The following is an 11476-nucleotide window of genomic DNA, read 5'->3' on the forward strand; positions in this document are numbered from 1 at the left end:
TACCAAATACTATCCTTTCACATATTGGACACTTTTTTTAAAACTGTTGATTTAATCACCTTGAACAAAACTGAAAACGACAAACAAGTATTTTGTTTTTAAAATAAATGTGATCATTTCATGGATTCTCATTAGCTACATACATTTTCAACATTTAAAAAATGATTAAATATTAGATCAAATTACCTCAAAAATCCAACTTTAGATATCGCATGCAAAGATCTCATGGATCAGGAATATTTTTCCGTGTATACTGACACACAGGTGTTTAGGAAAGTACTGTGGTATTTTTTGTTATTGTTTAGTGTTTTGGGAGAAAATAAAATCAAAAGTGCCTTTTATTTTACCCCATGGGGGCTTTAGCCCTGTTGTACCCTAATCATTTTTTCAAATGTTACAGATTTACTATATGCAGAATGAGAATCCCTTAAAATATCACATCTGTTTTGAGACAAAAGACTTGTATCTCACCTTTTTCCTCAAAATCTTCAAGGATTAACTGTTCAAAGGCGTTCATTCGATTTCTTGAAGCTTCCATATATGCGAGGACTGAGTTAGGAAGTTCTGCATGCAGCTTTTGTGAAAACACAAATAATGTTAGTGATACAATGACAGCTGAGGTAAACATGCAACCTTATAGCTGAACTATATTGAATTATGTCTACATAATGTCACAAAAGTTAGGGTACATTACATTTCATCCTCATTTTCAGATTGTTCATATTTCTTATAGTTCAAGTTATACATGAACTTATGTATGGAAGTATGACTTTTTCGCCCATTGATTTGTTGGAAAAGTCGATTGAATTTCAAATGTTATTAAGCAGTTGTGTAGGATGTTTAAGGACTGTATATCAAATGGCACAAGCAAAAGCCACTTACATTTCCATCCAGCATAGTAAAGCTGTCATCTTCTGACTCTTCAAAGTCATTTCCAGAGGGATCAAGGTTTAATTTATTCAACTCCTCGTCAATTGCCTGCTCGATGTCATCCATATTATCACATCCCGGATCAAAAATCAATAAACTGTCTGGGAAAACGAACAGAAGGCCTATTTGTTAACATCTTTACATCTTATAAATCACGCGCATTTGCGTCAAGGTTAAACATATATCAGTATCAACTCTTCACGACATCACTAAATAATAATAACAATAACCGAAAGGGTCTTAGAAGTATTTAACAAAATAAAGATTGTGTCTTTATTTGACATCCAGCACCTGTTTCTTACGATCTGCCTCATGCTAGTACCATGCGCGTCTATCGTAGTTGCTATGGAAACCAAGAATACAGGGTGGCGTAAGGGACAAACTTCATGAAACACGCGAGTGCTAAACCAATGGCAGATGGAGCCGCAAATGGTACAATTAAAATACAGTTTGTGGACAGAAAAAAAAAAACTGATATTTTGCCCAGATTTAGCATAATAAAACAAATATACATTTTCAATTGTGACAATTAAATAGAATATATATTTAATATAAATCATAAATATTAACGTTACTTAAATGAAAATGTACATCAGAAGTAAAGAACTATAGGCCTATGACAAATCTAGAAACTGCACATAATTTATAATAGCTTGTTTGAGCCAACTCATTCACTAATTCATTGAGGTCTCTGTATACAAAGGCCTTGTTATTTTACAAATTATTACAAAATGAGTGAAACAAGACCAGTTAATACTTTGGAAAATAGTAAATGCTACTTTGATGTTAACTATACATACATCAGACACAAATTGATTGCACAAGGAAGCCTAACATCATTCTACTGCATCACTGCTGTATCATTTTCGGTGCATCAAATTCTTCATCAACGTACAGTCAGTGTGAAATCTTTTATTTGGGCAATACACTGTTGTTGATAAAGTGTAAATTGATGGGGATTATTTACTGTACCAACCTCTTATTGTAAAAAATCAATCGTCATCACAATTACAGTGCATTCAAGTGCACATCTTATTTCTTTAAGTGCACATTTCATTTTATACTGTAGGGTACAACGGGGCTAAAACTGGCTGTCTCAAAAGTATTTGCCAAAGTTGACAAATTTTGCTCTTTAACTATTGTCTCCATATTTATATGGTCTAACTATAACCTCCCTGGGGGCCTTTTACCCCAAGTGTTGAATCTAAAAACCAACAAATAAAATGCTTAGAGTAGATCTTCCTTTATATACACTGGCAGGCAATAGTTTGGAATAATGCACAGATTTTGCTGTTTTGGAAGGAAATTGGTACTTTAATTCACCAAAGTGGCATTCAACTGATCACAAAGTATAGTCAGGACATTACTGATGTAAAAAACAGCACCATCACTACTTGAAAAAAGTCATTATTGATCAAATCTAGACACGCACCATTTCCAGCTGCCATCACTCCAACACCTTATCCTTGAGTAATCATGCTAAATTGCTAATTTGGTACTAGAAAATCACTTGCCATTATATCAAAAACAGTTGAAAGCTATTTGGTTCGTTAAATGAAGCTTTACATTGTCTTTGTGTTTGTTTTTGAGTTGCCACAGTATGTAATAGGTAAAAAATGACAAAAAAAAAAACAGCTTTCTCTAGAAACTCGTCAGTCAATCATTGTTTTGAGGAATGAAGGCTATACAATGCTTGAAATTGCCCAAAAAATGAAGATTTCATACAAAGGTGTACACTACAGTCTATAAAGACAAAGGACAACTGGCTCTAACAAGGACAGAAAGAGATGTGGAAGGCCAGATGTACAACTAAACAAGAGGATAAGTACATCAGAGTCTCTACTTTGAGAAATAGACGCCTCATATGTCCTCAGCTGACAGCTTCATTGAATTCTACCTGCTCAACACCAGTTTCATGTACAACAGTAAAGAGAAGACTCAGGGGTGCAGGCCTTATGGGAAGAATTGCAAAGAAAAAGTCACTTTTGAAACAGAAAAACAAAAAGAAAAGGTTAGAGTGGACAAAGAAACACAGACATTGGACAACAGATAATTGGAAAAGAGTGTTATGGATCTTAACCCCATTGAGCTTTTGTGGGATCAGATAGACTGTAAGGTGCGTGAGAAGTGCCCAACAAGACAGCCACATCTATGGCAAGTGCTACAGGAAGCATGGGGTGAAATGTCACCTGAGTATCTGGACAAACTGACAGCTAGAATGCCAAGGATCTGCAAAGCTGTCACTGCTGCATGTGGAGGATTTTTTATGAGAACTCTTTGAAGTAGTTTAAGAAGTTCTGAGCATTTTTTTCAAATTGTAATAGTAATTTTTAACATTATTAATGTCCTGACTATACATTGTGATCAGCTGAATGCCACTTTGGTGAAAAAAAGTACCAACTTCTTTCCATAAGAGCAAAATCTGTACATTATTCCAAACTTCCAGCTGCCCGTGTATGTCTTCAGGATCTTGCAACCAATGTTTCCAAAGCCTCGCAGGATTTATCAAGGGAATACATCAAACAATGCAATACAGTGAACAGATTGAAAGATTAATTTTGGAGGGAAGTAAGACTTTTCACTCCACTTCTGAGTAATTTATCTCAAATACAAAGAATAATGTTCCAAAACCTAGTGTCAACTTTCAAAAACTCACACAAATTGTAATCATAGGTCTCTCTGAGTGGCTGCACAACTTCAGTTGCATTGCTGGAGTCTGTTATTGAAGTCAAACCAACTGTCCATGTTTCATCAGATCCATTCACCAAGTTCAATTGCTCAAAAAGGCCCCATCAGCAAGCCTTGTCCGCTTCAATTAGCGGGGAGTGGCATCGACCTCTTTGTTAGTGGGCAAGGTGTCCGGAGCTTTTTGTCTGAGAGCATGGAACCCAAACAGGGACTAGACAGGCAGTGGCTGCAGATTTACACTGCAGATTAGGCAGTCATAGCATGCTCAGCTTGAAATAGAGCTCAAGTTTGTATAGTATCCCTGTGTTTACACTGTAAAGGGTTTTCTGTTACTGGTCTGTTGCCATTATCTGCACACTGCTCTTCAAGCTGATTGTTTCCATTCATTCTTTCTCTGTGGATGAGAGGGAAAGAACATGTTGAATAAAAGGTGGCTTTAGTTTTGGGCTGCTATCTGTGATTCTTCTTTATACTGTATTCCGTCTTACTACATACCACATTGAATAACTGGTGAAGAATTAGAAACAGCATTAAATGATCTCAGATCTCTGGGGCAACATGATGTTACATTTTAGACATTTAGATGGAGTCATTAGAAAATAAAATCGAATCAATATCTAAACGAAGTATTTTAGTGTTGGCTATGCAAATAATTGTAAAATTGTTACTTTATTTCCATATTTAACCATTTATCACTAAATACAGACATACAATATTTTCCTTTGAGCATGTAACAGCAATGATCAAATTTAATAAAAAATAAATAAATAAATAAAATGAAAAACAGGCTTCTACACTTCTTTTTCAAGTGTTAAACACGTGCAACTTACTAATCCATGATGTGACACATGGACATTTTCATATAAGTGTTCATTTTAATTTGCAATCCCCCTTTTTCTACTTAGCTCTTTGTAGGTGAAGGGCAAATTAACCAAAAGTAGCTTGTGAATCTCATGTAAAATATATGCGAAAACTTTATAAAGTTCTTTATGGGCAAGTTATTTGTGTTGCATTGGTGCTGCATGTGGATTTTTTATTTATTTTAGGCTTTCATTTGATATAAAGCATTATATTACCTGTCAACACTCTGCAAGTTAAAAAAAAACAAAACAAAAAACAGACAAAACTGGGCTCCCTGAAAAGGGACTCATGGAATTAACTGATATTCTGGCAAATTCTGAGTAAAATACCTATTAACACTTTGTATTTACACATCTACATAGCAACATCTGGCAGCTGTGAGTTCCAAATATATTCCATTCCAATACTCCAGTTCTTAAAGGGAATCTATTGGTATAAAATCTTTAATCTGTAGTATCTCTATATTTACTTCAGGTTTCATTCCTTAAAGGGATAGTTCACCCAAAAATAAATATTCTCTAATCATTTACTCACCCTCATGTCATCCCAGATGTGTATGACTTTCTTTCTTCTGCAGAACACAAACAAAGATTTCTAGAAGAAATATTTCACCTCTGTAGGTCCATACAATGCAAGTGAATGGTGACCAAAATTTTGAAGCTCCAATAAGCCCATAAAGGCAGCATAAACATAATCCACACAACTCCAGTGGTTAAATCCATGTCTTCAGAAGCGATATGATAGGTGTGGGTGTGAAACAGATCAATATTTATGTATTTTTTTACTATAAATTCTCTTCCCTGCCCAGTAGGTGTGATATGCATGAAGAATGCAAATCGCTAAAAACAAAAGAAGAATGTGAAAACGAAAGTGGAGATTGAAAGTAAAAAAGGATTTACATATTGATCTGTTTCTCACCAACACCTATCATATAATTTCAGAAGACATGGATTTAACCACTGAAGTCTTATGGATTACTTTTATGCTGCCTTTATATGCTATTGGAGCTTCAAATTTTTGGTACCCATTCACTTGCATTGTTTGGACCTACAGAGCTGAGACATTCTTCTAAAAATCTTTGTGTTCAGCAGAAAAGAAAAGTCAGTGGGATGGCAAGAGGGTGAGTAAATGATGAGAGATTTTTCATTTTTGGGTGAATTATCCCATTAAAGGATTCCCAACCATCTGATTATCCCATGACTAAGTTGAACCCAATGACACAGAACAATTTTCTAAGAAAGAGGAACTTAAAGACCACATTAAAATTAATCCTCTCACTGTCAAACATCTCCAAAAGCTTGTGAAGGCACCTCTGTCCACTCCAATTCCCACATTAATTCCACTATTTTGGAACATGGACAGTGAAGATATGACAAGTGGTACTGGACAGAGAGAGATAAAGATAAAGAACCTTTTTTCATCAGGGTGAAGGTAACTACAGTGTGGGTGAGTGTTAGCAATGCAGTGTGAATGACTCAGGTCTCAGAATACATTAAATGCTCTTCTTTAACTCAAGAGTCTTGTGAAAGGACCTCCAGTCTTCTAACTCCTACTGTCCAGTTATTATTGGACACTCATTCAGTCCAGCAATCAGAGTACCTCATGATTCTCAGAGGCATTTATTTTATATTTTTTTAGAATCAAAATGCATGACTTTATCATTACACTGTTCATATTAGAAACGTTTTGCTGAGAGGACATTTGCAGTTTTTTTGTGGAGGGCTGTTAACCGAAAGGTCGCTGGTTTGAGCATGAGCTATCACCATTTTACCCTTGAGCAAGGAACTTGAGGTTTCTCTGTGGATTGTCCCTGTAATTGTTCTGTTGCGATATCACATGAAATTCCTGGAAATAAATTCCATGGTTGAGTAGTCATAAATAAATAAAAGGTTCTAGAGAAGGATGACACTTTTACCATTGCCCAAAGCCACAACTGTTCAGATAACACACATTGTCTGCTGGTGTAATATTGGTCAACAATTAGAAACATTTTACAAATGAGCACACTTAATGGACTCTTAAAAGGGATAGTTCACCCAAAAATTAAAATTCTCTAATCATTTGCCATCTAAGATTTGTATGACTTTCTTTCTTCTGCGGACACAATCAAAGATTTTTAGAAGAATATCTCAGCTCTGTAGGTCAATACAATGCAGGTGAATGGTGATCAGTCCTTTGAAGCACCAAAAAGGAGATAAAGTCAGCATAAAAATAATTCATAAGACTCCAGTGTTTTAATCAATGTCTTCTGAAGTGATCCAGTTGTTTTGGGGTGAGAACAGACCAAAATGTAACTCCTTTTCTCTGTACATCTTCTTGGCAACCATGATTTCAAGCTTGATTATACTTCCTACAGCCCTATCTAGCACTCTGCGCCAGCGTCAAGCACTAGGAGGTGTAATCGAGCTTGAAATCATGATCGTGCTTAGAGGCTGCAATGACAAGGTGTATTATGCTGACTTAATCTCCTTTTTTTATCCCCTTTTCTCCCCAATTTGGAATGCCCAATTCCCACTACTTAGTGGGTCCTTGTGGTGGCGTGGTTACTCACCTCAATCCGGGTGGCAGAGGACAAGTCTCTGTTGCCTCCGCTTCTGAGACCGTCAATCTGCGCATCTTATCACGTGGCTCGTTGTGCATGACCATCATGTGGATTCTCATGCTACTCTCCGCGATCTACACACAACTTACCACATGCCCCATTGAGGGCGAGAACCACTAATCATGACCACGAGGAGGTTACCCAATGTGACTCTACCCTCCCTAGCAACCGGGCCAATTTGGTTGCTTAGGAGACCTGGCTGGAGTCACTCAGCACACCCTGGAATCGAACTTGCGACTCCAGGGGTGATAGTCAGCGTCAGTACTCACTGTGCTACCCAGGCCCTGACGACTTTATCTCCTTTACAACTTCAGTTGCATTGCTGGAGTCTGTAATTGAAGTCAAACCAACTGTCCATGTTTCATCAGATCCCGATAAAGCATTCACCAAGTTCAATTGCTCAAAAAGGTCCACCAGCAGGCCTTGTCTGCTTCAATTAGCAGGGAGTGGCATCGACCCCTTTGTTTGTGGGCAAGGTGTCTGGAGCTTTTTATATGAGAAATTATGAAAGAATTTTAAGGTGAACTATCCCTTTAAGAACAATACGATATAATTTTCAGGTGTTGTTACCATTACCCAAGAAAGCTAGATTATGTCTTTAGTTTCACTCTGTGAAGAACTTAAATTAGTCATAATAATACATAGATCATTAATGTAACTAATTCTACTCAAAATAATGTAATTTGTTTTTTACACAAGCCACCAGAGCAGTCAGATAAATTTAACAAGATTAAAATGTCATTCTGGTTTTGGCGTAAAAAAAAAAGAAAAAAAGAAAATGAGTAAAGACTTGTGACAGCAACAAAGCATCATGTTACATGATGCATTGCGTAGTTAAGACATTAACTATTTAACAGGTAGCCAGAACAACCTGCCATCTGTGACTGACCAGAGCTTTGTCTTGGACAGGAGACACTATAGGACACAAGATTTAGGGGGTCTGCTGTTCAGGTTCCAGTGAGATCTCTGTAACATCATTAGCTTTTTCTCCAGCATATGATGGTCAAGTACAAAACCTTCCCATCAATGGAAACTGCTCCAGTAGATGACATCACAATGGTCCGAGTTAAATGTGTCACACTAAAGTTCCAGGACATGACCCATATCTGACATCATGTTCACCCAAATACTTCAAACAAGAAAGCCTTCCAAGTGTTCTTTTTAATAGAATGTGTTATGACTTTTAAGTCAATTGCACATTTTAATTTAATTTATACTAGCATGTATTTCACATTCACTGTCCCTTATCGTTGGAATCAAACTCCACCCAAGCAGTTGAGTCCTTAATAATCTTCAAAAAACACCTGCAGATGGAACTCTTCTACATATCCACCTTTATCCTGAATTCTCCATGGGCGGCGCCATTGCGGCGAGAGACTTCCTCTCGGATGCTCCACACTTCCGCTTAGTTGTTGTTATCAGCTAGACTAACGTTACTGGTGATGGCGAGCAGCTAAGGGTCTGGATAATTATGCACTGTTATAGGGTGTTATAACAACTACAGGTGGCTTAAAACGACTGGAAAATGAATGTCACAACGATAAGCCCCCCAAAAGCTGCCAATGCTGAAACATTCAGAGTCGAAACAAATTTTATAATCAGAGGTTGCATTAAACTAATTCTCTAATTTAATTCCGTCACTTGCCTTTATAAAAAACAAAAAAAACATTGACAGATAATTCCAAATACTGTATGTCATTATGGAAGATAACAAAGATGAAAAACATTTAAGCTAAGCTTTTGTTTTATTAATCATCTTTACAAGGTTCATATCTCATGTTGTGCTGTGAGTCTATGTAAATAAGGGAGAGACCAAGTTGTTCTCGGCAGAGTGTGTGAGAAGGCGGCACTTGTTAATGCAGAAATAATGCAACGGTATGTGCCTCAAATCTGAAGATTTTTAAATGTAACCTATGATGACCATACACCCTCTTTTCACGGACATGTCCTCTTTTTTCGAACCTTAAAAAGCGACCAGTCAGGATTTCTAGATTCCCTAAATGTCTGCGATTTGGCTGTTTTCATATTGAACTGCTCAACAAAAATGTAATTAAATCTAGCGCATCATATATGTACATGAATTCTCTCATGCTGTATGTCTGTCTCTCTCTCTCTTTTACACACACACACATACAGGGCGCGTGCAGAGAGCACTAGAGCCCAGTAACCTTACCATGTAAATGTGTATGATTGTGTACTTATCTATTCAGGGATTGCCGTCGAAACCGAATGTCCACACACGGCCTTTAGTGAGAAAGGGATTTACGTTAAGTAAACACAGACTGTTCACTCGTTTCTGACTGTTGTTAGAGATATTTCAGTGCTTGGTAATGGGAATAAGCTGCGAAGCAGAAGTCTGTAGCATCCGCATTGGAAGAACATGCTAAGCATAGTGGGTGAAAAAGTTGGACAATTAAAGGGTTACTTCACCCAAAAATGAAAATTCTCTCATCCTTTACTCACCCTGATGCCATGCAGATGTGTATGACTTTCTTTATTCTGCTGAACACAAACAAAGATTTTTAGAAGAATATTTCAGCTCTGTAGGTCCATACAATGAAAGTGAATGGAGTCCAGAACTCCAAAAGCTCCAAAAAGGAGGTAAAGTCAGCATAAAAGTAATCCATATGACTCCAGTGGTTTAATCAATGTCTTCTGAAGTGATCCAGTTGGTTTTGGTTGAGAACAGACCAAAGTATAACTCTTTTTTTACTATAAATCTTGACAGCAGTCTTGGCGATCGTGATTTCAAGCTCAGTTACACTTCCTATAGTGCCATCTAGACCTTTGCGCATGTGTCAAGCACTAGGAAGTGTAACTGAGCTTGAAATCATGATTGTGCCAATAGAGACTGCAATGGCAAGATGTTCAGTGAAAAATTAGTTACATTTTTGTCTTTTCTCACATTACTTTTACTATGACTGTCTGTGCTTTTTGGAGTTTTAAAGTGCTAATCACAATTCGCTTGCATTGTAGGGACCTACAGAGCTGAGATATTCTTCTAAAAATATTTGTTTGTGTTCAGCAGAAGAAAGAAAAATCATACATATCAGGGATGGCATGAGGGTGAGTAAATTATGAGATAATTTTCATTTTTGGGTGAACTATCCTTTAATACACAACCACCTACAATCTAAATGCTAAGGCAAGGAAAATTCTAAAAAAATTATAATAATAAAATAAAGCACTGTTAACTGGGTTTGTACTTTTCTGGACAACTTTGGTACTTTGTATTGCATCATTCAGCACTCCTGGTAAATTGCTTGGAACACTCATTCGAAAGTCGCTTGGAATAAAAGTGTCTGCTAAACTCATAAAATGTAAATAATTGTTAAATGTCTATCTGCACACTGCCATTAACCACCAGTGGCTTGAATGGAAAAGTGCAACTTCATTCATACAATTGACTACTCATTTAGAGTACAATGAAACATGAAGATTCCAACATGAAATCTGTAAATGGGTGATTTGGAAGCTCATTTCAGGTGCAAAATAAATGATATGAGTGGAAAATTCTAAAACTCTCAACATAACTAACTGTGTTAGCCTTAAAATCTATTCTACTGAAAATTGAAGTGCTGCCCGAGAACTGATAAATTTTTTTTTTTTATTATTATTTATTTTTGATCGTGTAGGGAGATTCAGCGAATTATATGATTTTACACTCACTGAGCACTTAATTTGGAACACTATGGTCCTAATAAAGTGCCCGATGTGGTCTTCTGCTGTTTTAGCCCATTCGCCTCAAGGTTCAACATGTTGTGCATTCTGAGATGCTATTCTGTAATTGTACAGAGTGGTTATCTGAGTTACCGTAGCCTTTCTGTCAGCTCGAATCATTCTCTGTTGACCTCTCTCATCAACAAGGCGTTTTCGCCTGCAGAACTGCTGCCCACTGCATGTTTTTTGTTTTTCGCACCATTCTCCCTACACTCTACAGACTGTTGTTCGTAAAAATCCCAGGAGATCAGCTGTTACAGAAATACTCAAACCAGCTCGTCCGAGACCAACAATCATGCCATGGTCAAAATCACTGAGATCACATTTTTTCCCCATTCTGATGGCTGATGTGAACATTAACTGAAGCTCCTGACCCGTATCTGCATGATTTTATGCATTGCATTGCTGCCACACGATTGGCTGATTAGATAATCACATGAATATGTAGGTGTACAGGTGTTCCTAATAAAGTGCTCAGTGAGTGTGTATATATACCTGTATATGCAACACAAAAAAGGTTGCCTTTTTGATTAGCTTATTGCATCCCATACTGTGTATAATCTCATTCTACAAAATGGCAACATATTCCACTAATCCTTTAGCCAAATTTATGCTTAGAGCTACCCCAGATGTGCTAAGTCTGAAATGTACTGTGACTGTGGGACAATCTGTCTG

The 11476-nt window shown here is 37.0% G+C and overlaps 1 protein-coding gene across 1 annotated transcript in view; it reads right to left on the reverse strand.

The window, feature by feature from the left end:
- Positions 1-1019, reverse strand: part of LOC127456514 (leucine-rich repeat and IQ domain-containing protein 1-like) — a 56846-nt gene extending 55827 nt beyond the window's left edge. Inside the window, exons 1-2 of the mRNA XM_051725047.1 lie at positions 883-1019; positions 472-574 (exon numbers count right to left, since the gene is read on the reverse strand). Coding sequence (XP_051581007.1) covers positions 472-574; positions 883-996 — 217 coding nt within the window. The 5' untranslated portion in view covers positions 997-1019. The remainder of the gene's footprint in view (positions 1-471; positions 575-882) is intronic.
- Between the last annotated feature and the right edge of the window lie 10457 nt (positions 1020-11476).

Source organism: Myxocyprinus asiaticus, chromosome 18, assembly GCF_019703515.2.
Source record: "Myxocyprinus asiaticus isolate MX2 ecotype Aquarium Trade chromosome 18, UBuf_Myxa_2, whole genome shotgun sequence".
Taxonomy (NCBI): domain Eukaryota; kingdom Metazoa; phylum Chordata; class Actinopteri; order Cypriniformes; family Catostomidae; genus Myxocyprinus; species Myxocyprinus asiaticus.